Source organism: Heterodontus francisci, chromosome 38 (assembly GCF_036365525.1).
Source record: "Heterodontus francisci isolate sHetFra1 chromosome 38, sHetFra1.hap1, whole genome shotgun sequence".
Classification (NCBI taxonomy): domain Eukaryota; kingdom Metazoa; phylum Chordata; class Chondrichthyes; order Heterodontiformes; family Heterodontidae; genus Heterodontus; species Heterodontus francisci.
Genome location: NC_090408.1, coordinates 45,925,158 through 45,952,569, shown reverse-complemented (window position 1 = coordinate 45,952,569; position 27,412 = coordinate 45,925,158). Strand labels below are relative to the sequence as shown.

The 27,412-nt window shown below is 46.7% G+C and overlaps 1 protein-coding gene across 1 annotated transcript in view; it reads right to left on the bottom strand.

The window, feature by feature from the left end:
* The window catches only part of LOC137352618 (aminopeptidase N-like), a 138,021-nt gene that overhangs the window by 95,072 nt on the left and 15,537 nt on the right, over positions 1–27,412 (bottom strand). The window contains exons 2-5 of the mRNA XM_068018349.1: positions 14,202–14,344; positions 9,607–9,743; positions 5,818–5,944; positions 3,724–3,878 (exon numbers count right to left, since the gene is read on the bottom strand). Coding sequence (XP_067874450.1) covers positions 3,724–3,878; positions 5,818–5,944; positions 9,607–9,743; positions 14,202–14,344 — 562 coding nt within the window. The remainder of the gene's footprint in view (positions 1–3,723; positions 3,879–5,817; positions 5,945–9,606; positions 9,744–14,201; positions 14,345–27,412) is intronic.

Here is a 27,412-nt window from a genome sequence, read left to right as displayed (position 1 = left end):
TCCCTCAGTACTGACCCTCCGACAGTGCAGCACTCCCTCAGTACTGACCCTCTGACAGTGCAGCACACCCTCAGTACTGACCCTCCGACAGTGCAGCACTCCTTCAGTACTGACCGTCTGACAGTGCAGCACTCCCTCAGTACTGACCCTCTGACAGTGCAGCACTCTCTCAGTACTGACCCTCCGACAGTGCAGCACTCCCTCAGTACTGACCCTCTGACAGTGCAGCACTCCTTCAGTACTGACCCTCCGACAGTGCAGCACTCCCTCAGTACTGACTCTCTGACAGTGCAGCACTCCCTCAATACTAACCCTCCGACAGTGCAGCACTCTCTCAGTACTGACCCTCTGACAGTGCAGCACTCCCTCAGTACTGACACTCCGACAGTGCAGCACTCTCTCAGTACTGACCCTCTGACAGTGCAGCACTCCCTCAGTACTGACCCTCCGACAGTGCAGCACTCTCTCAGTACTGACCCTCTGACAGTGCAGCACTCCCTCAGTACTGACCCTCTGACAGTGCAGCACTCTCTCAGTACTGACCCTCCGACAGTGCAGCACTCTCTCAGTACTGACCCTCTGACAGTGCAGCACTCCCTCAGTACTGACCCTCCGACAGTGCAGCACTCCCTCAGTACTGACCCTCTGACAGTGCAGCACTCCCTCAGTACTGACCCTCCGACAGTGCAGCACTCCCTCAGTACTGACCCTCCGACAGTGCAGCACTCCCTCAGTACTGACACTCCGACAGTGCAGTACTCCTTCAGTACTGACCCTCCGACAGTGCAGCAGTCCCTCAGTACTAACCCTCCGACAGTGCAGCACTCCCTCAGTACTGACCCTCCGACAGTGCAGCACTCCCTCAGTACTGACCCTCTGACAGTGCAGCACTCCTTCAGTACTGACCCTCCGACAGTGCAGCACTCCCTCAGTACTAACCCTCTGACAGTGCAGCACTCCCTCAGTACTCACCCTCTGACAGTGCAGCACTCTCTCAGTACTGACCCTCTGACAGTGCAGCACTCCCTCAGTACTGACCCTCCGGCAGTGCAGCACTCCCTCAGTACTGACCCTCCGACAGTGCAGCACTCTCTCAGTACTGACCCTCCGACAGTGCAGCACTCTCTCAGTACTGACCCTCCGACAGTGCAGCACTCCCTCAGTACTGACCCTCTGACAGTGCAGCACTCCTTCAGTACTGACCCTCCGACAGTGCAGCACTCCCTCAGTACTGACCCTCTGACAGTGCAGCACTCCCTCAATACTAACCCTCCGACAGTGCAGCACTCTCCCAGTACTGACCCTCTGACAGTGCAGCACTCCCTCAGTACTGACCCTCCGACAGTGCAGCACTCCCTCAGTACTGACCCTCCGACAGTGCAGCACTCTCTCAGTGCTGACCCTCTGACAGTGCAGCACTCCCTCAGTACTGACCCTCCGACAGTGCAGCACTCTCTCAGTACTGACCCTCTGACAGTGCAGCACTCTCTCAGTACTGACCCTCCGACAGTGCAGCACTCTCTCAGTACTGACCCTCTGACAGTGCAGCACTCCCTCAGTACTGACCCTCCGACAGTGCAGCACTCCCTCAGTACTGACCCTCTGACAGTGCAGCACTCCCTCAATACTAACCCTCCGACAGTGCAGCACTCTCTCAGTACTGACCCTCTGACAGTGCAGCACTCCCTCAGTACTGACCCTCCGACAGTGCAGCACTCTCTCAGTACTGACCCTCTGACAGTGCAGCACTCCCTCAGTACTGACCCTCCGACAGTGCAGCACTCTCTCAGTACTGACCCTCTGACAGTGCAGCACTCCCTCAGTACTGACCCTCCGACAGTGCAGCACTCTCTCAGTACTGACCCTCTGACAGTGCAGCACTCTCTCAGTACTGACCCTCCGACAGTGCAGCACTCTCTCAGTACTGACCCTCTGACAGTGCAGCACTCCCTCAGTACTGACCCTCCGACAGTGCAGCACTCCCTCAGTACTGACCCTCTGACAGTGCAGCACTCCCTCAGTACTGACCCTCCGACAGTGCAGCACTCCCTCTGTACTGACCCTCCGACAGTGCAGCACTCCCTCAGTACTGACCCTCCGACAGTGCAGTACTCCTTCAGTATTGACCCTCCGACAGTGCAGCAGTCCCTCAGTACTAACCCTCCGACAGTGCAGCACTCCCTCAGTACTGACCCTCCGACAGTGCAGCACTCCCTCAGTACTGACCCTCTGACAGTGCAGCACTCCTTCAGTACTGACCCTCCGACAGTGCAGCACTCCCTCAGTACTAACCCTCTGACAGTGCAGCACTCCCTCAGTACTCACCCTCTGACAGTGCAGCACTCTCTCAGTACTGACCCTCTGACAGTGCAGCACTCCCTCAGTACTGACCCTCCGGCAGTGCAGCACTCCCTCAGTACTGACCCTCCGACAGTGCAACACTCTCTCAGTACTGACCCTCCGACAGTGCAGCACTCTCTCAGTACTGACCCTCCGACAGTGCAGCACTCCCTCAGTACTGACCCTCTGACAGTGCAGCACTCCTTCAGTACTGACCCTCCGACAGTGCAGCACTCTCTCAGTACTGACCCTCTGACAGTGCAGCACTCCCTCAATACTAACCCTCCGACAGTGCAGCACTCTCTCAGTACTGACCCTCTGACAGTGCACCACTCCCTCAGTACTGACCCTCTGACAGTGCAGCACTCCCTCAGTACTGACCCTCCGACAGTGCAGCACTCTCTCAGTGCTGACCCTCTGACAGTGCAGCACTCCCTCAGTACTGACCCTCCGACAGTGCAGCACTCTCTCAGTACTGACCCTCTGACAGTGCAGCACTCTCTCAGTACTGACCCTCCGACAGTGCAGCACTCTCTCAGTACTGACCCTCTGACAGTGCAGCACTCCCTCAGTACTGACCCTCCGACAGTGCAGCACTCCCTCAGTACTGACCCTCTGACAGTGCAGCACTCCCTCAGTACTGACCCTCCGACAGTGCAGCACTCCCTCAGTACTGACCCTCCGACAGTGTAGCACTCCCTCAGTACTGACCCTCCGACAGTGCAGCACTCTCTCAGTACTGACCCTCCGACAGTGCAGCACTCCCTCAGTACTGACCCTCCGACAGTGCAGCACTCCCTCAGTACTGACCCTCTGACAGTGCAGCACTCCTTCAGTACTGACCCTCCGACAGTGCAGCACTCCCTCAGTACTAACCCTCTGACAGTGCAGCACTCCCTCAGTACTCACCCTCTGACAGTGCAGCACTCTCTCAGTACTGACCCTCTGACAGTGCAGCACTCCCTCAGTACTGACCCTCCGGCAGTGCAGCACTCCCTCAGTACTGACCCTCCGACAGTGCAGCACTCTCTCAGTACTGACCCTCTGACAGTGCAGCACTCCTTCAGTACTGACCCTCCGACAGTGCAGCACTCCCTCAGTACTAACCCTCTGACAGTGCAGCACTCCCTCAGTACTGACCCTCCGGCAGTGCAGCACTCCCTCAGTACTGACCCTCCGACAGTGCAGCACTCTCTCAGTACTGACCCTCCGACAGTGCAGCACTCTCTCAGTACTGACCCTCTGACAGTGCAGCACTCCCTCAGTACTGCAATAAATTGTGCTCAAGTCAGTTGTGGGGCTTGAACCTACAACCTTCTAACTTCGAGGTGGTCGTGCTAACACTTGATTCTACTCTTATGGAATCAGATGCTATAATTGTACCTGATGAGCCAGTTCATGTGCTATGATGGTTGCAACTCTCTTCTTGTTTCCAGTAGATGACAGATTGCGGTCGTATAAGAGTGCTGTCTCACGGTAGGTGACAAGACCCCAGTTCTCCATTGCGCCAGCATTAAAGTCAGGAAGTGCAATCTGGTCTGTTGGTAATTTGCGAAACATGAGACACTAACACCATAATCTTTGTCTGAAGTACATGAGGCTCACAGCCTATCCTGTGTTAATTAGTGTCCAGTTATTGACACTACATATGTCAATTCTCGGATATTGGATGATATACAATTACATTATGTATAACTTCATTGGAGACCCTCCAGTTAATTTTAGGGAAGGAAACCATCCTACTGCAGGTGTAGAGAGGTGGAGGAGGAGACCCATAATGTCACCATGACCCACACCAGGATTTCCAGAGGTGTCTCCAATGGATGAAGTACCCTCAAGCCCCCAAGGGGGTCCCTGGCATCTGTCCACAGAGAGGGGTGTCAGCAGAAACCCGCCCAACCACCTAGGCCAGATGATCAGCAGGATCTGGGGGAGGAGTATGATCAGAAACAAGGTCAATGTAATAATTAAGTGTTTCCATCCCCTGTTCTGCTCCTCCCTCACCATCCACCCTGCACACCACCCCCCCCCCCCCACCTCGTGCTCTCCCCCTCCACCGCTGTACTGACCCTGCCCTGCTCTACCGTTCTTCACCCCTGTCCCCACTCTGCTCTCCTGCCCTGCCTTGCTCTGCTCCAGTTCTGCCCCTTTCTATTCACCCCAGGTAATCTGCACACATGTTGCTCGTACAGCCATTTCATCTGTTACATTCACCTTTCATATTTATTTTGTTCTCTTGGTTGCTGATATACATACCTCCTGGATTCCTGGGCACTTTATAAACTTACAGAGAGTTTATTCTGAGAGTTCAGACACTCCCTATACACTCTTAAAGCAGTTAAAATTTACTTGTGGCAAATGGAGTTGACTTGACACTCCCTGATGTGGGAGTTCCATTCCAGGCAAGCAAAGCCTCTCTGTGGAGAGAGAATCACAGTTAATGTTTCAGGCCGATGACCTTTCTTCAGAACTGGGAAATGGTTAGAGATGAACAGAGGCAGGAAGAGGGGACGAAGGAACAAAAGTGAAGGTCTGTGATTGGGTGGAACGCAAAAGAGATTAAATGAGATTAAAGGGATGATGGTGCAAGGCAAAAGGAGATGGTAGTAACAGGAGGTGTAAATGATCAAAGCAGCACCTGCTGTCTGAAAAATATGGGAGCAATGATTGAGCTGAAATAGCTGAATGCAGTGTTGAGTCTGGAAGGCTGTAAAGTGCCTAATCGAAAGATGAGCTGCTGCTGCTTGAGCTTCTCGAGCTTCTGTTGAACTTCATTGGGAGAGTGTAAGGAGGCCGAGGCCAGCGTGGGAGTGGGATGGAGAATTAAAATGGCAGGCGACTGGAAGCGTGGGGTCATGCTTGCGAACTGAATGGAGGTATTCTGAAAAATGATCACCCAATTTGCATTTGGTCTTCCCAATGTCAAGGAGAGTCAGCAGTGAAGACAATATTCTTAAGTGAAAGTGGTAAATCACTGTTTCACCTGTCATTTAATCTCTCCTACCTTCCACCCTATCCGAGACCTTCTATTTTGTTCTTTCCTCCCATTCTCGCCTTTCCCTGTTTTTGTACTTGCTTTAAGCCTGTTACATCTCTAATTTTTTCCAGTTCTAATGAAAGATCATCGACCTGAAACGTTAACTCTGTTTCTCTCTCCATAGATGCTGCCAGACCTGCTGAGGATTTCCAGCATCTTCTGATTTTATTTCAGGCAGTGTAACTTTTGAATTTTTGGCTGTGAAATGATTTTGCACATTGTTGTTTCAAATCAGAAACCGAGTATTAGTCATAGGCGTGAAGAATAAATGCTCCTAAAATCTGGTCAGAACTGATTTGGAGAAATGGATGCATATCAGGATTTTTTTTAAATTGGAGGTCTCCTGCTTTAGATTATAAACAATATAAAAGGAAAAAAACATAAAACATTGGTATTTCAATAAAACACTGTTATTAGAGAACACATTTAAAAAAACATACCTGATTTTTGAAGTGGATAGGAAATATTGTAATAATCTTCAAAAAACTTTAGAATTGGTCCAGTAACTTCTAGTGCATAGTCTCCATGTCCTTCTTCAATCGCTTGCTTTCGTGCCCAAATGCGGATCTTTAAAAAAATTACTTTGTCTGGAAATCTTTTGTTGATTCAAACATTTATTTCATACAGTCTTCTGTATGGAAGGAATTGAACAATTCTGGTCTTTGCATCAATAAACTACAGCATGTCCTGATAATGAGAACATTCTAACCCTGGACAAAGCAATATTGCAATCTCTGTGTGGAATTTATATTGTTTTACCTCTTTCCAAGGAGTATGATCATCTGTCTTATGGTATTACATGAGTAATATCACTTAGATAGAGCGATTGCTACTTTATTAACAGAAGTAGCAGCACCAGTGTGTATTAAAGGAGCTGGAACCTGCAGTACTGTCAGGACATTTAGTGCTGACTAGAATATTCTCCAGTCTGTTATCTTAGCAGAAACATGGGCCCCAGTATTGACAAGTAGGTTGCATAGGTGCAGAGGGCAGAGTTTCAGATGTGTTTTCCCACCTGCTGCGCAGTTTTAACTCCACAACATGTGTCTTTTCTCTTTGACAGATGCCCCAGCCAGAGGTCAGCCTAATTGACAGGTTTGCCTCCCAGTCAGGCAGGGAGGACTCCAGAAAAGGCTTCAATTGCAGGTAGGGAGCCTGCAGCTGCTACTGGGGCCATGGTGGGGGTGGAGGGGGTAGGGGAGGGGGGGAGGTGGTCTGAATCCTAATCCCAGGGAGGGCTTATCCCCGACCACAGGAGCCTCTAGTGGGAACAGTCTACACCACAGGAGCCCTTAGTGGGAACAGTCTACACCACAGGAGCCCCTAGTGGGAACAGTCTACACCACAGGAGCCTCTAGTGGGAACAGTCTACACCACAGGAGCCTCTAGTGGGAACAGTCTACACCACAGGAGCCTCTAGTGGGAACAGTCTACACCACAGGAGCCCTTAGTGGGAACAGTCTACACCACAGGAGCCCCTAGTGGGAACAGTCTACACCACAGGAGCCTCTAGTGGGAACAGTCTACACCACAGGAGCCTCTAGTGGGAACAGTCTACACCACAGGAGCCCTTAGTGGGAACAGTCTACACCACAGGAGCCCTTAGTTGGAACAGTCTACACCACAGGAGCCCTTAGTGGGAACAGTCTACACCACAGGAGCCCTTAGTTGGAACAGTCTACACCACAGGAGCCCCTAGTGGGAACAGTCTACACCACAGGAGCCTCTAGTGGGAACAGTCTACACCACAGGAGCCTCTAGTGGGAACAGTCTACACCACAGGAGCCTCTAGTGGGAACAGTCTACACCACAGGAGCCCCTAGTGGGAACAGTCTACACCACAGGAGCCCCTATTGGGAACAGTCTACACCACAGGAGCCTCTAGTGGGAAAAGTCTACACCACAGGAGCCCTTAGTGGGAACAGTCTACACCACAGGAGCCCCTAGTGGGAACAGTCTACACCACAGGAGCCCCTAGTGGGAACAGTCTACACCACAGGAGCCCCTATTGGGAACAGTCTACACCACAGGAGCCTTTAGTGGGAACAGTCTACACCACAGGAGCCTCTAGTGGGAACAGTCTACACCACAGGAGCCTCTAGTGGGAACAGTCTACACCACAGGAGTCCTCAGTGGGAACAGTCTACACCACAGGAGCCTCTAGTGGGAACAGTCTACACCACAGGAGTCCTTAGTGGGAACAGTCTACACCACAGGAGCCCCTAGTGGGAACAGTCTACACCACAGGAGCCTCTAGTGGGAACAGTCTACACCACAGGAGCCTCTAGTGGGAACAGTCTACACCACAGGAGCCCTTAGTGGGAACAGTCTACACCACAGGAGTCCTTAGTTGGAACAGTCTACACCACAGGAGCCCTTAGTGGGAACAGTCTACACCACAGGAGCCCCTATTGGGAACAGTCTACACCACAGGAGCCTCTAGTGGGAACAGTCTACACCACAGGAACCTCTAGTGGGAACAGTCTACACCACAGGAGCCCCTATTGGGAACAGTCTATACCACAGGAGCCTCTAGTGGGAACAGTCTACACCACAGGAGCCTCTAGTGGGAACAGTCTACACCACAGGAGCCCTTAGTGGGAACAGTCTACACCACAGGAGCCTCTAGTGGGAACAGTCAACACCACAGGAGTCCTTAGTGAGAACAGTCTACACCACAGGAGCCCCTAGTGGAAACAGTCTACACCACAGGAGCCTCTAGTGGGAACAGTCTACACCACAGGAGCCCCTATTGGGAACAGTCTATACCACAGGAGCCTCTAGTGGGAACAGTCTACACCACAGGAGCCTCTAGTGGGAACAGTCTACACCACAGGAGCCCCTATTGGGAACAGTCTATACCACAGGAGCCTCTAGTGGGAACAGTCGAAACCACAGGAGCCTCTAGTGGGAACAGTCTACACCACAGGAGCCCTTAGTGGGAACAGTCTACACCACAGGAGCCTCTAGTGGGAACAGTCTACACCACAGGAGCCTCTATTGGGAACAGTCGACACCACAGGAGCCCCTATTGGGAACAGTCTACACCACAGGAGCCTCTAGTGGGAACAGTCTACACCACAGGAGCCTCTAGTGGGAACAGTCTACACCACAGGAGCCTCTAGTGGGAACAGTCTACACCACAGGAGCCCCTATTGGGAACAGTCTACACCACAGGAGCCCCTAGTGGGAACAGTCTACACCACAGGAGCCTCTAGTGGGAACAGTCTACACCACAGGAGTCCTTAGTGGGAACAGTCTACACCACAGGAGCCCCTAGTGGGAACAGTCTACACCACAGGAGCCTCTAGTGGGAACAGTCTACACCACAGGAGCCTCTAGTGGGAACAGTCTACACCACAGGAGCCCCTATTGGGAACAGTCTACACCACAGGAGCCCCTATTGGGAACTGTCTGCACCACAGGAGCCTCTAGTGGGAACAGTCTACACCACAGGAGCCTCTAGTGGGAACAGTCGACACCACAGGAGCCCCTATTGGGAACAGTCTACACCACAGGAGCCTCTAGTGGGAACAGTCTACACCACAGGAGCCCCTATTGGGAACAGTCTACACCACAGGAGCCTCTAGTGGGAACAGTCTACACCACAGGAGCCCCTATTGGGAACAGTCTACACCACAGGAGCCCCTAGTGGGAACAGTCTACACCACAGGAGCCCTTAGTGGGAACAGTCTACACCACAGGAGCCTCTAGTGGGAACAGTCTACACCACAGGAGTCCTTAGTGGGAACAGTCTACACCACAGGAGCCCCTAGTGGGAACAGTCTACACCACAGGAGCCTCTAGTGGGAACAGTCTACACCACAGGAGCCCCTATTGGGAACAGTCTACACCACAGGAGTCCTTAGTGGGAACAGTCTACACCACAGGAGCCCCTAGTGGGAACAGTCTACACCACAGGAGCCTCTAGTGGGAACAGTCTACACCACAGGAGTCCTTAGTGGGAACAGTCTACACCACAGGAGCCCCTATTGGGAACAGTCTACACCACAGGAGTCCTTAGTGGGAACAGTCTACACCACAGGAGCCCCTATTGGGAACAGTCTACACCACAGGAGCCCCTATTGGGAACAGTCTACACCACAGGAGCCCTTAGTGGGAACAGTCTACACCACAGGAGCCTCTAGTGGGAACAGTCTACACCACAGGAGGCCCCAACAGAAGGAAAAACAATTAAATTTAGAGGTAACTAAGATCTGATCTCTTACCAAAGTCTCATTTACAACTTTCTCCGTATGTCCAAAGTCAGAAACAATAAAAGCAAGTAGGTAAGTGGACATCTTGGGCGTTTGATGAAAGGTAGTAATTTTCCATGTGATACCATCGACAATACTGGTTTCATTCACTGTAAAAAGGGAATAATTTGTAATTATCGAATCTTGAGAACAAATCACAGAATCACAGAATGATTGCAGTGCAGAAGGAGGCCCTTCTGCCCATCGTGTCTGCACTAGCTCTCTGAAAGAGCAATTGACCTAATGCCATTCCCCCGCCTTCTCCCCATAACCCTGCACATTCTTCCTTTTCATATAACTGTCTCATTCCCTTTGAAAGCCTCAATTGAACCTGTCTCCGCCGCACTCTTAGGCAGCGGATTCCAGATCTTAACCACTCGCTGCATGAAAAGGTTTTTCCTTATGTCACTTGAAAGTCACTTGGTTTAGAATATATTACTTGAATGTACGATTACTGTTAGTTTGGTACCTGCAGTCATTTGACAGACAGAAAGGTCCCACTAAAAGCATTAGGATGGATCAACATTCATTCTCATTTTGTGGAGTTAATTGAATGAGAAATCCTAGCCACCTATTTCAACAAACAGTATATTTAATTTTCCTACAAATCACTTAATACTATTTAATTTGTTTGATTTGATTTGAATACTGCAGATGCTGGAAAACTGAAATAAAAACAGGAAATGCTGGAAATACTCAGCAGGTCAGGCGGCATCTGTGGAGAGAGGTCTGTGACCGTTCATCAGTTCTGAATGATTTTAAACACTTCTATCAAATCTCCTCTTTGCCTTCTCGGCTCTAAGGTTTCTCCAGTCTCTCCATATAACTGTAATCCCTCATCCCTGGAACTATTCTAATAAGTCTCTTCTGCACCCTCTCCAAAGCCTTCACATCCTTTTTAAAGTGTGGTGACAAGAATACTCCAATACTCTGGCTGGGGCCAATGAGTGGTTTGTAAAAGTTTAGCATAACTGCCAGGTTTTGTACTCTATACCACTATTGATAAAGCCTAGGTGAGCAGGTAAGTTAGATCCTTCACCAACTTTTCCTGAGGCTCAAAAAACCCTGCTGGCTACGATGAAATTTCAAACGGAGATTAAAGATGAGCATGCAGCTTCATTATAATACTGAATATAATATATAAAATATCCATAATACACATTCATATTTAAATGACCAAGCAGCCTCCTGCGAGTGGATTGGTTGCCCATTCCCTGCTCCACTTCCATTAAAACCAAAGGTTGGCACATTGGAGGCGGGTTCCAGATTTTTAACATTTTTATTTCCCACCCAAACCCACCATTTTTGGGGTTAAAGTTTCCACCTGTGCCCAAAGTCCAGGATCCCATATGCTTTATTAATTGCTTTATTAATTGCTTTATTAGCTCGCATCTTTCTCTTGTTTCTCTTCTATCTTCCCTCATGCCCACGCTGAGTTCATCTTGTCCATGAGACCCACCTCCTGCTCCCTTGATCTTATTCACACTAAAATGTTGATTAAACCCTGACTACCCGACCCGAACCCGACTAGACCCGATTACACGTGTTGGGTTCGGGTCGGCTCGGATCGAAATTCCAAGTCTAGTATTCAGGCTTGGGTCGGGTCGGGCTGGACATTGCTTCCGGGAAGTCACGGGATCAGGCTTATCCAAGATTCACCACAACTCCAGCTGCCGCAACAGATGAAGGAGATTCGTGTTGAGTTGGGTCGGGCACAAAAATAATTAAAGGGCTCGGGCTCGGGTTGGGTTCGGGTTGGCTGTGGTCGGGTCCAGCCCGGGTTGGGTTTTAATTTTATCCCTGAGCCAGGCTTTAATGTTAATTACCCAATTTCCCCTCCTGGCTCCCATGTTAGCTGATATTGTGAATGATTCTCTCTTCGGATGTCGTCCTGCTCTCCTTCAAAACTGCCATCCTAATTCCTCTCCTTAAAATACCAACCCTTGACCCCACCGTCCTTGCAAACTACCACCCGATCTGCAACCTCCCTTTCTTGAATGTGTTGTTGCCTCCCAAATCTGTGCCCATCTTTCCCTGAGCTGTCTGTTTGAACCCCTCTCCAATCAGGTTTCTGTCCCTGCCATAGTACCAAAACAGCTCTTGTCAAAGTCAAAAATGATATGCTATGTGACAGTGACAAAAGTAAACTTTCCCTCCTTGTCCTTCTTGACCTGTGTGCAGCCTTTGACATGATTGACCACACCATCCTTCTCCACTGCCTCTCTACTGTCATCCAATTGGGTGGGACTGCACTTTCCTGGATCCATTGTCTTCGGACCCTGCTGCAAAGTTCATTCCGCAGCTACCAACTTCATCCCTCTCCCTGGCAACTGTCTGAGGCTGACCCTGATTGTTTGCAGCCTTGCTGTCATAGAATCATAGAGTCATAGAGATAGACAGCAGAGAAACAGGCCCTTTGGCCCATCATGTCTGTGCCAGCCATCAAGTACCTATCTATTCTAATCCTATTTTCCAGCACTTGGCCTGTAGCCTTGTATACTATGGCGTTTCAAGTGCTCATCTAAATCCTTCTTAAATGTTGTGAGGGTTCCTGCCTCCACCACCTCTTCAGTGCATTCCAGATTCCAACCACCCTCTGGGTGAAATTTATTTTCCTCAAATCCCCTCTAAACCTCCTGCCCCTTACCTTAAATCTATGCCCCCTGGTTATTGACGCCTCCGCTAAGGGAAAAAGTTTCTTCCTATCTACCCGATCTAGGCCCCTGAAAATTTTGTGTACCTCAGTCAGGTTCCCCCCCCCCCCCACCCTTCTCTGCCTTAAGGAAAACAACCCCAGCCTATCCAGTGTCTCTTCATAACTGAAACGCTCCAGCCCAGGCAACATTCTGGTGAATCTCCTCCGCACCCTCTCCAGTGCAATCACATCCTTCCTATAGTGTGGTGACCAGACCTGTACACAGTACTCCAGCTGTGGCCTAACTCGCGTTTTATACAGCTCCATCCTAACCTCCCTGCTCTTATATTCTATGCCTCGGCTAATAAAGGCAAGTATCCCATATGCCTTCCTAACCACCTTATCTACCTGTGCTGCTGCCTTCAGTGATCTATGGACAAGTACACCAAGGTCCCTCTGACCCTCTGTACTTCCTAGGGTCCTACCATCCATTGTATATTCCCTTGCCTTGTTAGTCCTCCCAAAATGCATCACCTCACACTTCTCAGGATTAAATTCTATCTGCCACTGCTCCGCCCATCTTACCATCATCACTCCACCATAGGTGGCCATGTCTTTAACTGCCTGGGATCTAAGCTCTAGAATTCCCTCCCTAACCCTCTCTGCCTCTCCTTCCTCCTTTTAAAATGTTCTTTAAAACCTACCTCGTTGATCAAGCTTCTGCCCATCTGCACTAACATCACCTTATGTGTGTCAGTGTCAAATTTTGCTTTGTAACACTCCTGTGAAGTATCTTGGAATGTTTTATTATATCAAAGGTGTTATATAAATACAAGTTGTTATAGTTATTGTAGATTTGTGCACAAGTATCACCAGGTCTCTCTGTTCCTGCACCCCTTTAAAATTGTACCAGTTAGTAAGTATTGTCTCTTCATTCTTCTTATCATTAGCAAATCACTTCACATTTCTCTGTTTTGAATTATATCAGCCATGTGTCCATCCATTCCACCAGCCTATCTCTGTTCTCTTGAAGTCTATCACTATCTTCCTCACTGTTTACTACACTTCCAAGTTTTTTGCCATCTGCAAATTTTGAAATGATGCCCCTGTCCTGTACCCCCAGTCCAAGTAATTAATATATATCAAAAAACAGCAAGAGTCCTGGTACTGAACCTTGGGCAACTTCACAAACACTATTCCAAAAAACAACATTCACAAAAATTTACATCCCTTAGCCAATTTTGAATCCATGCTGCTGCCACTTTTATCCCCTGCGCATCAATTTTGTGAACAAGGCTAATATGGCACTTTATTAAATGCCTTTTTAAAAGTCCATACACACATCAACTGTATTGCCCTCATCCATCTTCTGTGCTACCTGATCAAAAAAACTCAATCAAGTTAGATTTGTCCTTAATAATCCACACTGGCTCTCCTTTATTCTTGTCCCAGTGCCTCTTAATTTTCTCCTGGATTATTGTTTCTAAAAGCTTCCCCACCGCCGACATTAAACTGACTGGCCTGTAATGTCCAGGTTTAACCTTCTCCCCTTTTTTGAACATTACAATGGAGAAAATCAGTGTTCAGAATTCAGACATGCAATACCCTGCCCCCTCCCAACCTCTACACCAATGCCCACTCCTGCCTGTCCCTTCCTCTCCCTCTTCCCTCACCTCCTGCCCCCACTCCGTCCCTTCCTCTCTCTCTTCCCCCACCTCCTGCCCCCACTCCATCCCTTCCTCCTCCTTCTCCCCCACCTCCTGCCCCCACTCTGCCCCTCCCTCTCTGCCTCCTCCTCTACCCTCGCCTCCGCCTTACACCCTCCCCAACGCCTTGTCCCCGCCAGTGCCCTCCCCTGCCCAGCCCCATCCTGCTCCCACACTAGTTTTATTTAAATTACTAAAAGCTAGTTAATGAAAGTTGTGAGACTGACCAAGTTCTGGCATGTTGGAGATTGCACTGTGTTCCTCCTTGTGATACAGAGTTATGTTGAAAGTTGCTTTCATTGCTGGTTCATCAAAGCATGGGAACGCTTTCCTGGCATCAGTGGGCTGCATCTGAGTTGTTGCGATAATTCTTTAATAAGAAAGGAAACAGATCAGAGATTGATCATGACCTCGAGTCACAGAGTTATTTATAGCACAGGAGGGGTCCATTTGGCCCGTTGAGTCCATGCTGGCTCTCTGTGGAACAATCCAGTCATTGCCACTCCACCGCTCGATCCCCGTAGCCTCTGCAAGTTTATTTCTCTCAAGTGCCCTTTCAATTTCCATTTGAAATCATTCATTGTCTCCACTTCCACCGCCCTCCCGGGCAGCAAATTCCAGGTCTTTACCACTCGCTGCTTAAAAATGTTCTCCTCACATCCCCCCTTGCATCTCTTGCACAAAACCTTCAATCTGTGTCCCCGAGTCCTTGTACAATCAGTTAATGGGAACAGCTTTTCTTTGTCTACCTTATCTAAGCCTGTCATATATTGTACAGCTCGATCAAATCTCCCCTCAATCTCTAAAATAAAAGCAAAATACTGCTGATACTGGAAATCTGAAATAAAAACAGAAAGTGCTGGAAATATTCAGCAGGTCTGGCAGCATCTGTAGAGAAAGAAACAGAGTTAACGTTTCCAGTTGGATATGATTCTTCTTCAGAACCGAAGGAAGGTAGAAACGTGATGGGTTTTATGCCATTGAAAGGGAGGGGGGAGGAGGAACAAAGGGAAGGTCTGTGATAGGGTACAGGGTGGGAGAGATTAAATGACAAAGATGTCATGGAATAAAAGGCAAAGGGAGTGGTAATAGTTGTAGTAAAAGACAAAGATTTGACCAAAGAGAATGTTAATGGCAGAATAATAAACAGCTCTGTCCGAAAGTAAAAACATGAAAAACAAGTTTAAGACTGGCACATGGTTAAAATAAAGAACAATCAAAATCGCAGTCATGATCTGAAATTGTTGAACTCAATGTTGAGTCCAGAAGGCTGTAGAGTATCAAATTGGAAGATGAGGTGCTGTTCCTTGAGTTTGTGTTGCGCTTCACTGGAACATTGCAACAGGCCAAGGACAGAAACATGGGCATTCGAGCAAAGTGATGATTTAAAATGCCAAGCAAACAAAAACCTGGGGTCCTGCTTGTGGACTGAGTGGAGGTGTTCCGCAAAGCAATCACCCAATCAGCATTTGGTCTCCCTAATGTAGAGGAGATCGCATTGTGAGCAGCAAGTACAGTATGCTAAGTTGAAAGAAGTACAAGTAAATCGCTGCTTCACCTGAAAGAAGTGTTTGGGGCCTGGGATGGTGAGGAGAGAAGAGGCAAAAGGGAAGGTGTTATACCTCCTGAGATTACATGGGAAGGTACTGTGGGAAGGGGACAAGGTGTCAGGGGTGATGAGGAAATGGATCAGGGTGCTGCAGAAGGAATAGTCCTTTTGGAATGCTGATAGGGGAGGGGAGGGGAGGGGAAGATATGTTTGATGGTGGCATGATTTGTCCTCTGCCATTTTTACCATCTCCAGCAGAACTGTACCATTAAGTCTATATTGCCTCATCCCTATCCCTTCTGCCAAAATGCATCACCTCACTGTATTAAATTCCACCTGCCACTTGTCTGTCCGTTCTGCTAGTCTACCTATGTCCTTAGTTTAGTTTTAGAGATACAGCACTGAAACAGGCCCTTCGGCCCACCGAGTCTGTGCCGACCATCAACCTCCCCATTTTTATACTAATCCTACACGAATCCCATATTCCTACCACATCCCCACCTGTCCCTATATTTCCCTACCATCTACCTATACCAGGGGCAATTTATAATGGCCAATTTACCTACCAACCTGCAAGTCTTTTGGCTGTGGGAGGAAACTGGAGCACCCGGAGAAAACCCACGCAGACACAGGGAGAACTTGCAAACTCCACACAGGCAGTACCCAGAATTGAACCCGGGTCGCTGGAGCTGTGAGGCTGCAGTGCTAACCACTGCGCCACTGTGCTGCCCTGTTGTTATCATCCTCACTGTTTGCCACTAGTCCAAGTTTGGTATCATTGGCAAATTTTGAAATGTTACACTTTATTCCAAGATCTGAGTCATTTCTATATAACAAAAAAAGCAATGGTCCCAACACTGACCCTTGGGGATCATCACTGTCTACCATCCTCCAGTCTGAAAAAGAATCACTTATCATGCCTCGATGTTTTCCGTCCTTAAGCCAACTTTTTATCCAATTGGACACTAAGCCTCCTATTCCATGAGCCTCAATTTTGTTAATCGGACTTTTATGTGGTACTTTATCAAACACTTTCTTAAAATCCATATAGACAACATCCACCACATTCCCTTCATCAACCTTCTCTGTTACGTCAGCAAAAAATTCAGTTAGATTAGTCAAGCATGATCTGCCTTTTACAAATCCATGCTGGCTCTCCTTAATTAACTCAAACCTCTCCAAATGCCTGTTGATATTTTCCCCTATTATGGTTTCTAACGCCTTAATCACCATTGATGTTCAACTAACTGGCCTGTAGTTGCGAGGACTGTCCTTATACCCTTTCATCACAGGGAAACTCCAAATTACGATGCTTCACTTTCATATTTATCTTCTATTTTCAGTAACCATTTTCTCTCCCACTTTTCATTATTTTGCTGAAATACCAATCAGTCATTGGGTAAGTGGCTGGAAGAGGCTGTTTGAGGATCCACGGTATAACTGACCCCTAACAGCTTCCAGCAGCTATTTTTGTGATCTGCTGAATGATTCTCACCCCCTGCTCCCTTTCCTCCAGAAAGCCTGTTGCCAGCACTCAATGTAACCTTGGTGACCAAGGCAAGCAGGAATTGATAGGAAAGCAATCTTGCCATATTTAATTGGGATGGCCAAGGAAGAAGTAGGATTTCCAGTTTTATTCCTGGACAACTTGAGGTAACCTGGTCCTTTCTTCATTGCCATTTAGACCAAACTTTATTCCAAGTGTTTACAAATCACTAACTTTTCACATTTTTGTCAGATGCAATCATCTATGAGGTAGGTGTCTGTTTCAGAACTCATTGTGGGCCAGGAGGAGCAGGAGTGCTCCCTCCCCATCACCCATCCAGACCTGCGAGGAAATGTTCATCCTACCCCAGACCAAGTCACAGCCTTTCTTGCTGCTCTCACACACCCTCCCCTCCCCTCTCCCCTCTCCCACTTACAGCAACTTGTAGTGGAAAATGTCGTCCCCATTAAAGAGGCAAGGCAGAGTTTAACTAACCAGTCTAACCCTAACCAGGCAGAGTCTAACTAATGTGGGGTGCTATTCATTCATCTGTTACAGATAATCCCATGTGAATGTATTAACCTGCTGCTGAGGTGCATCCATGTTTAAGATAACATGTCCCTTTTAAGGCCAGAAAGTCAAATTACTGTAAATGAAAGATTCTGAGATTAATTACAGACTGATTCCTATTGGGCAGTATGAAACTCAAAAATTTGACATTTATGGTAAGTGGGAGGACAAGTTAGGGAAATATTGATCAGACACAAAAACTACTTTTATAAACATCAACCGTTTATTTGTTTACATTTTTAAAAAAATATAAATTATATAAATAAAGTTTAAATATAACTGCTAATTGCTCACCAGAAACTGGGCAATAACATATCTTTATTCATCAGTTCAATTTAGTTTTCATCCACGTCAGTAATGAGTCTGGTACTTGGACCAGTCCTGAGGAGAAGCCCATCAATACCAATGAATTGATAAGAAACTTCAGTAAGAATTGACGAGACAGTAACACCCTCATGACATGAGAGTTAAAAATTCAGATTTACATGTTAAACACTTTTACCAATTCAAAATAATGGTTTTATCCTGTGAAGATATGAACATACATACAAACATATGAATTAGGAGCAGGAGTAGGCCATTCAGCCCCTGGAGATAACATGGGAAAGTGGCATTGAGGTAGATGATCAGCCAGGATTTAATTGAAGGGCAGAGCAGGCTTGATGGGCTGAATGGCCTACTCTGCTATGTCCCTAATGTACCCTTGAGCCTGCTCCACCATTTGATAAGATCATGGCTGATTTGATTGTGGTCTCAACTATACTTTCCTGTCCAGCTTCTATAACCTTTGACTCTCTTGTCAATCAAGAATCTATCTAACTCCGCCCTAATAATATTCAATGACCCTGCCTCCACTGCTCTCTGGGGAAGGGAATTCCACAGACAAACAACCCTCTGAGAGAAAAAATTCTCCTCATCTCCCTAATTTTTAAACTGTGTCCCCTAGTTCCAGTCTCTCCCATAAGGGAAAACGTCCCCTCAGCAACCACCCTGTCAAATCTCCTCAGGATCTGACATTTCAATAAAATCACCTCTCATTCTTCTAAACTCCAATGGATACAGGCCCAACCTGTCCAGCCTTTCCTCATAAGATAACCCCATCATCCCAGGAATCAGTCGAGTGAACCTTCTCTGAACTGCTTCTATTGCAATTCTTATTATTTATTATTCTAAATCGACCAAAACTGTACACAGTACTCCAGATGTGATCTCACCAATGCACTGTACAACTGTAGCAAAACTTCCCTACTTTTATATTCCATTTCTCTTTCAATAAATGACAATATTACATTCGCCTTCCTTATCACTTGCTGTACCTGCATACTGACTTTTTGTGAATCATTTCCCAGGACATCCAGATCCCTCTGAACCACCAAGTTCTGCAATCTTTCTCCGTTTAAATAATACTCTGCTTTTCTATTCTTCCTGCTAAATTGGACAAGTTCACACTTTCCCACATTATACTCCAATAGCCAAATTTGTGCCCACCTACTTCACCTACCGATATCCCTTTGCAGATTGCAAACTCTCTCTGCGCTCTTCACAACTTACTCTCAAAAAACAAAGAACAAAGAACAGTACAGCACAGGAACAGGCCATTCGGCCCTCCAAGCCTGCGCTGATCTTGATGCCTGCCTAAACTAAAACCTTCTGCACTTCCAGGGACCGTATCCCTCTATTCCCATCCTATTCATGTATTTGTCAAGGTGCCTCTTAAATGTCATTATCGTACCTGCTTCCACCACCTCCCCTGGCAGCAAGTTCCAGGCACTCACCACCCTCTGTGTAAAGAACTTGCCTCGCACATCCCCTCTAAACTTGTCCCCTCACACCTTAAACTTATGTCCCCTAGTAACTGACTCTTCCACCCTGGGAAAAAGCTTCTGACTATCCACTCTGTCCATGCCACTCATAACTTTGTAAACCTCTATCATGTCGCCCCTCCACCTCTGTTGTTCCAGTGAAAACAATCCGAGTTTATCCAACCTCTCCTCATAGCTAATGCCCTCCAGACCAGGCAACATCCTTGTAAACCTCTTCTGTACCCTCTCCAAAACCCCCACGTCCTTCTGGTAGTGTGGCGACCAGAATTGCACGCAATATTCTAAATGTGGCCTAACTAAAGTTCTGTACAGCTGCAGCATGACTTGCCAATTTTTATACTCTATGCCCCGACCGATGAAGGCAAGCATGCCATATGCCTTCTTGACTACCTTATCCACCTGCGTTGCCATTTTCAGTGACCTGTGGACCTGTACGCCCAGATCTCTCTGCTTGTCAATACTCCTAAGGGTTCTGCCATTTACTGTATACCTCCTACCTGCATTAGACCTTCCAAAATGCATTACCTCACATTTGTCCGAATTAAACTCCATCTGCCATTTCTCCGCCCAAGTCTCCAACCGATCTATATCCTGCTGTAACCTCTGACAATCCTCATCATTATCCGCAACTCCACCAACCTTTGTGTCGTCCGCAAACTTACTAATCAGACCAGCTACATTTTCCTCCAAATCATTTATATATACTACAAAGAGCAAAGGTCCCAGCAGTGATCCCTGCGGAACACCACTAGTCACATCCCTCCATTCAGAAAAGCACCCTTCCACTGCTACCCTCTGTCTTCGATGACAGAGCCAGTTCTGTATCCATCTTGCCAGCTCACCTCTGATCCCGTGTGACTTCACCTTTTGTACCAGTCTGCCATGCCTTGTCAAAGGCTTTATTGAAGTCCACATAGACAACATCCACTGCCCTTCCTTCATCAATCATCTTCATCACTTCCTTAAAAAACTCAATCAAGTTAGTGAGACACGACCTCCGCGTCACAAAACCATGCTGCCTCTCGCTAATAAGTTTGTTTGTTTCCAAATGGGAGTAAATCCTGTCCCGAAGAATCCTCTCTAATAATTTCCCTACCACTGATGTAAGGCTCACTGGCCTATAATTTCCTGGATTATCCTTGCTATCCTTCTTAAACAAAGGAACAACAGTGGCTATTCTCCAGTCCTCTGGGACCTTACCTGTAGCCAATGAGGATACAAAGATTTCTGTCAAGGCCCCAGCAATTTCTTCCCTTGCCTCCCTTAGTATTCTGGAGTAGATCCCATCAGGCCCTGGGGACTTATCTACCTTAATGCTTTGCAAGACACCCAACACCTCCTCCGTTTTGATAATGAGATGTCTGAGACTATCTACACTCCCTTCCCTCGGCTCATCATCCACCAAGTCCTTCTCTTTGGTGAATACTGATGCAAAGAACTCATTTAGTACCTCGCCCGTTTCCTCTGGCTCCACACATAGATTCCCTCCTCTGTCCTTGAGTGGGCCAACCCTTTCCCTGGTTACCCTTTTGCTCTTTATATACGTATAAAAAGCCTTGGGATTTTCCTTAATCCTGTTTGCCAATGACTTTTCATGACCCCTTTTAGCCCTCCTGACTCCTTGCTTAAGTTCCTTCCTACTGTCTTTATATTCCTCAAGGGCTTCATCTGTTCCCAGCCTTCCAGCCCTTACGAATGCTTCATTTTTCTTTTTGACTAGGCTCACAATATCCCGCGTTATCCAAGGTTCCCGAAACTTGCCAGACTTATCCTTCTTCCTCACAGGAACATGCTGGTCCTGGATTCTAATCAACTGACGTTTGAAAGTCTCCCACATGTCAGATGTTGATTTACCCTCAAACAGCCGCCCGCAATCTAAATTCTTCAGTTCCTGCCTAATATTGTTATAATTAGCCTTCCCCCAATTTAGCACCTTCACCCGAGGACTACTCTTATCCTTATCCACAAGTACCTTAAAACTTATAGAATTATGGTCACTGTTCCTGAAATGCTCCCCTACTGAAACTTTGACCACCTGGCCGGGCTCATTCCCCAATACCAGGTCCAGTACAGCCCCATCCCTGGTTGGACTATCTACATATTGTTTCAAGAAGCCCTCCTGGATGCTCCTTACAAATTCTGCCCCATCCAAGCTCCTAGCACTAAGTGAGTCCCAGTGAATATAGGGGAAGTTAAAATCACCCACCACTACAACCCTGTTACCTTTACATCTTTCCAAAATCTGTCTACATATCTGCTCCTCTACCTCCCGCTCGCTGTTGGGAGGCCTGTAGTAAACCCCCAACATCGTGACTGCACCCTTCCTATTCCTGAGCTCCACCCATATTGCCTCGCTGCATGACCCCTCCGAGGTGTCCTCCCACAGTATTCTCCTTAACCAGTAATGCAACTCCCCCACCCCTTTTACATCCCCCTCTATCCCACCTGAAGCTTCTAAATCCTGGAACATTCAGCTGCCAATCCTGTTCTTCCCTCAACCAAGTCTCTGTAATAGCAACAACATCATATTTCCAAGTACTAATCCAAGCTCTAAGTTCATCTGCCTTACCTGTTATACTTCTCGCATTGAAACAAATGCACTTCAGACCACCAGTCCCGCTGTGCTCCGCAACATCGCCCTACCTGCTCTTCCTCTTAGTCTTACTGGCCTTATTTACTAGTTCCCCTTCATTTATTTCACTTGCTGTCTTACTGCTCTGGTTCCCACCCCCCTGCCACACTAGTTTAAACCCTCCCGAGTGACGCTAGCAAACCTTGCAGCCAGGATATTTGTGCCCCTCCAGTTTAGATGCAACCCGTCCTCCTTGTACAGGTCCCATCTGTCCCTGAAGAGATCCCAATGATCCAGATATCTGAAACCCTCCCTTCTACACCAGCTGTTCAGCCACATGTTTAGCTGCACTATCTATTTCTAGCCTCACTGGCACAGGGAGTAATCCCGAGATTACAACCCTAGAGGTCCTGTCTTTTAACTTACGACCTAACTCCCTAAACTCCCCCTGCAGGACCTCATCACTCTTCCTGCCTATGTCATTGGTACCGATGTGTACCACAATCTCTGGCTGTTCACCCTCCCCCTTCAGAATGCCCCCTGTCCGTTCAGAGACATCCTTGACCCTGGCACCAGGGAGGCAACATACCATCCTGGAGTCTTTTTCACGTCCACAGAAGCGCCTATCTGTGCCCCTGACTATAGAGTCCCCTATAACTATTGCTCTTCTGCGCTTTGTCCCTCCCTGCTGAACAACAGTGCCAGCCGTGGTGCCACTGCTCTGGCTGCTGCTATTGTTTTCCCCTGATAGGCCATCCCCCCCCAACGGTATACTTGTTAGAGAGGGGGATAGCCACAGGGGATTCCTGCACTGACTGCCTGCCCCTTCTCGCGGTCACCCATCTATCTGCCTGCACCTTGGGTGTAACCACTTCTCTAAAACTCCTGTCTATGACGCTCTCTGCCACCTGCATGCTCCTAAGTGCATCCAGTTGCCGCTCCAACCGATCCATGCGGTCTGTGAGGAGCTGCAACTGGGTACACTTCCTGCAGATGTAGTCGTCCGGAACGCTGGAAGCGTCAAGGACCTCCCACATCTCACAGGTGAAGCGCTTCACCCCTCTAACTGTCATTTCTAGCACTAATTAGTTAATTAATATAAAATAAATAAATACTTATTAAATCCTTACTAAATTATGTACAATTAACTATTTGGTCCCAAGTGCTAGATTTCTACTATAAATATTAAATGCTAACTAAATACAGTAATCTCCTCCCTCTGGTTTAGTTACGCTACTTATTAATTAGTTAATTAGGGTTTTAATCAATTTTTATCAATGTTTTATTTTCAAATTCAGTACAAATTCCTTACCAGCCAATCAGGTCACAGCTTTCCTGTGACGTCACTTTTCAGGTTTTTTTTACCAGAGGTAAGTTTTTTATACTTTGTGTCATCAGCAAATTTAGCTACCATACATTCAGTCCCTTCATCCAAGTCATTGATATAGATTGTAAATGGTTGAGGCCCCAGCACTAATCCCTGTGGCACTCCACTAGTTACAGCTTACCAACACGAAAATGTCCATTTATCCCTATTGTCTGCTTCCTGTTAGCTAACCAATCCTCTTTCCGTGCTAATGTGTTACCCCTGCACCATGAACTTTTATTTTGTGTAGAAACCTTTGATGTGGCACCTTATCAAATGTCTTTTGGAAATCCAAGTACACCACATCTACAGGTTCCCCTTTATCCTCCTTGCTTGTTACTTCCTCACAGAACTCTAATAAATTAGTGAAACACGATTTCCCTTTCACAAAACCATGTTGACTCTGCCTGATCGCATTATGAATTTCTAAGTTTCCTGCTATAACCTCCTTAATAAAAGATTCTAGCATTTTCCCTATAACGCATGTTCGGTTAACTGGCCTGTAGTTTCCTGCTTTCTGTCTCCCTCCTTTCTTGGATAGAGGAGTTACATTTGCTATTTTCCAATCTGATGGGACCTTTCCAGAATCTAGGGAATTTTGAAAAACCAATGCACCTACTATCTTAAAAACAAAATACTGTAGATGCTGGAAACCCAAAATAAAAACAGAAAGTGCTGGAAAAACTCAGCAGGTCTGGCAGCATCTGCATCTACTACCTTAGCAGCTTCTTCTTTTAAGACCCTAGGATACAGGCCATCAGGTCCCAGGGAATTGTCCGCCTTTAGTTCTAAGTCTTCTCAGTACCCTTTCCCTGGTTATTGTAATTGTTTCAAGTTCCTGCCTCCCTTTCACCTCTTGATTTACAAGTATTTCTGGGATGTTACTTGTGTCTTCTACAGTGAAGATAAACACAAAATACCTGTTCAACACTTCCACCATTCCCTTATTTCCCATTATTAATCCCCCAGCCTCACTCCCTAGAGAAACAACACTTACTTTAGTTACTCTTTTCCTTTTCAAATAATTGTAGAAACTCTTGCTATCCATTTTTATATTTCTAGCTGGCTTTCTCTCATACTCTAATTTCTCCCTTCTTATTTTTACATCAACCCTTGCTGGTTTAAATTCTGTACAATCTTTTTACCTACCACCAATCTTTGCATAATTATACACTTTTTCTTTCAATTTGATACTATCCTTAACTTCCTTCGTTATTTATGGATGGTGCATCCTAACCAGGTCTAGAATAGCCTCCTCTCTGGTTGACTCTAGAATGTACTGCTCTAAGAAACTGTCCCAAATACACTTTACAAACTTATCTTCCGGGCTACCTTTGCCAATCTGATTCGTCCAATCTATGTGTAGATTAAAATCACACATGATTATTGCTGTATCTTTCTTACAAGCCCCCATTATTTCCTCCTGTATATTCTGTCCTACAGTGCAGCCACTGTTAGGGGGTATATAACCTACTCCCACAAGTGACTTCTCACTTTTGCTATTTCATATCTCTACCCAAACTGATTCTACATCTTGATGTTTTGAACTAAGGTCATCTCTCATTACTGGACTAATGTCATCCTTAATTAACAGAACTATCCCACCACCTTTTCCTAGTTTTCTGTCCTTCTGAAATGTCAAATACTCATCAAAAATATTCAGGTCCCAGCCTTGGTCACTTTGCAATCACATCTCTGTAATGGCTATCAGGTCACACATCTTTATTTCTATTTGTGCTGAAAATTCATCCATTTTGTTACAAATGCTGCACACATTCAGAAACAAAGCCTTTAGTTCAGTCTTCTTACTATTTTCACAAATTCCGGCCTGATCTGCTGGTGCACCCTTAAGTTTGTACATTCTATTTCTTCCTGCTGCACTCTGATTATTATTACTCTTGTTGCTACCTTGCTCTATTGCTTTGTCCTTTCCCTTTAATTTACTGCATCTTTTCTCACATGATCCCTTCTCCCCCCCACCCCCAACAACTATTTATCTAAAGTCCTCTCTACCACCCTAGTTATAGAACTTGCCAGAACACTGGTCCCAGCATTGTTCAGTTGAAGACTGTGCCAACGGTACAGGTCCCACTTTCCCCAGTATTGGTGCCAGTGCCCCATGAATCTGAACCCATTTCTACCTCACCAGTCTTTCAGCCTTGCACTCACCTCTCTAATCTTATTTACCCTATGCCAATTAGCTCGTGGCTCAGGCAATAGTCCAAAGATTACTACCTTTGTGCTTCTACTTTTACTCCCTAAACAGAACTCTTTCCTTGTTCTATCTATGTCCTTCTGGACTCTCGTTCTTGGCCGCAGAGAACTGTGTCTATTCCCTTGACTATACTGTCTTCTATTACCACTACATTCCTATTTATTCCCCCTTCTTGAATGGCTTCCTTACCATGGTGCCAAGGTCACTTTGCTCAACCGCCCTGCAGCCCTCGCTCTCATCCATACAAACTGAAAGAACCTCAAACCTATTGTACAATTATAAGGGCTGAGGCTTCTCCACTTCTAACTTCTCGATTTTCATATCTGCTTCACTTGCAGTCACACACCCCTGTCTCTGACCACTGACCAATTCAGAAGAGCCTAGCCTAAGGGGTGTGACTGCCTTCTGGAACACTTTTATGAATGCATATATGTAAATCCAGAAAAATCTTAAATCTATATTTACACACCCAGTTTTCCCTTTATGAATAATAGTATCCCTTAATCTTTAACAGGTCTGTATCTTGTAGCTAAAATATGCAGTTGGCAGTTATGTAGCCGGCTTGAATCAAATGAGCAATTAGTCAGCATGTTCCTGCTGATATAATATAGAGTTCGATATCCTCATTAATTTAATTGCTATATTTCATAGACTCATAGAAAGTTTAAGGCACAGAAAGAGGCCACTTGGCCCATCGTGTCTGTGCCGGCCGAAAAACAATCCACCTATTCTAATCCCACCTTCCAGTATTTGGTCCGTAGCCCTGCAGATTACAGCACTTGAGGTGCATATCCAGACTCCTTTTGAATGAGTTGAGGGTTTCTGCCTCAACTACCCTTTCAGGCAGTGAGTTCCAGACCATCACCACCCTCTGGGTGAAAAAGGTTTTCCTCATCTCACCTCTAATTTTTCTACCAATCACTTTAAATCTATTCCCCCTCATCATTGACCTCTCTGCTAAGGTGAATTGACCCTTCACCTCCACTCTATCCAGGCCCCTGAAACTTTTGTACTTTTCAATCAGATCTCCCCTCAGCCTTCTCTGTTCCAAGGAGAACAACCCCAGCCTATCCAATCTTTCCTCATAGCTGCATTTTTCCAGTCCTGGCAACATCCTCGTAAATCTCCTCTGTACTCTCTCTAGTGCAATTACATCCTTTCTGTAATAAGGTGACCAGAACTGCACACAGTATTCAAGTTGTGGCCTAACCAATGAGTTATGCAGTTCCAGCATAACCTCCCTGCTCTTATATTCTATACCTTGGCTAATAAAGGAAAGGATTCCATCTGCCTACTTAACCACCTTATCGACCTGTCCTTCTACCTTCAGGGTCATACACTCCAAGGTCCCTCACTTTCTCTACACTTCTCAGTATTTTCCCATCAATCGTGTATTCCTTTGCCTTGTTTGACCTCCCCAAATGCATCACCTCACACTTCTCAAGGTTTAATTCCATTTGTCACTTTCCTGCCCATCTGACAAAACCATCAATATCTTCCTGCAGTCTACAGCTATCCTCCTCGCTATCTACCACACGGCCAATCTTTGTGTTGTCTGCAAACTTCTTGATCATGCCCCCTACATTTACATCCAAGTTGTTAATATATACAACAAAAAGCAGGGGACCCAGTACTGAGCCCTGCGGAACGCCACTGGAAACAGCCCTCCAGTCGCTAAAACATCCGTCAACAATTACCCTTTGTTTCCCGCCACTGAGCCAATTTTGTATCCAGCTTGCTGCATTTCCCATGATCCCATGGGATTTTATTTTTTTAACCAGTCTGCCATGTGGGACCTTATCAAAAGCCTTGCTAAAATCCATGTAGACCACATCAACTGCACTACCTCATCAATCT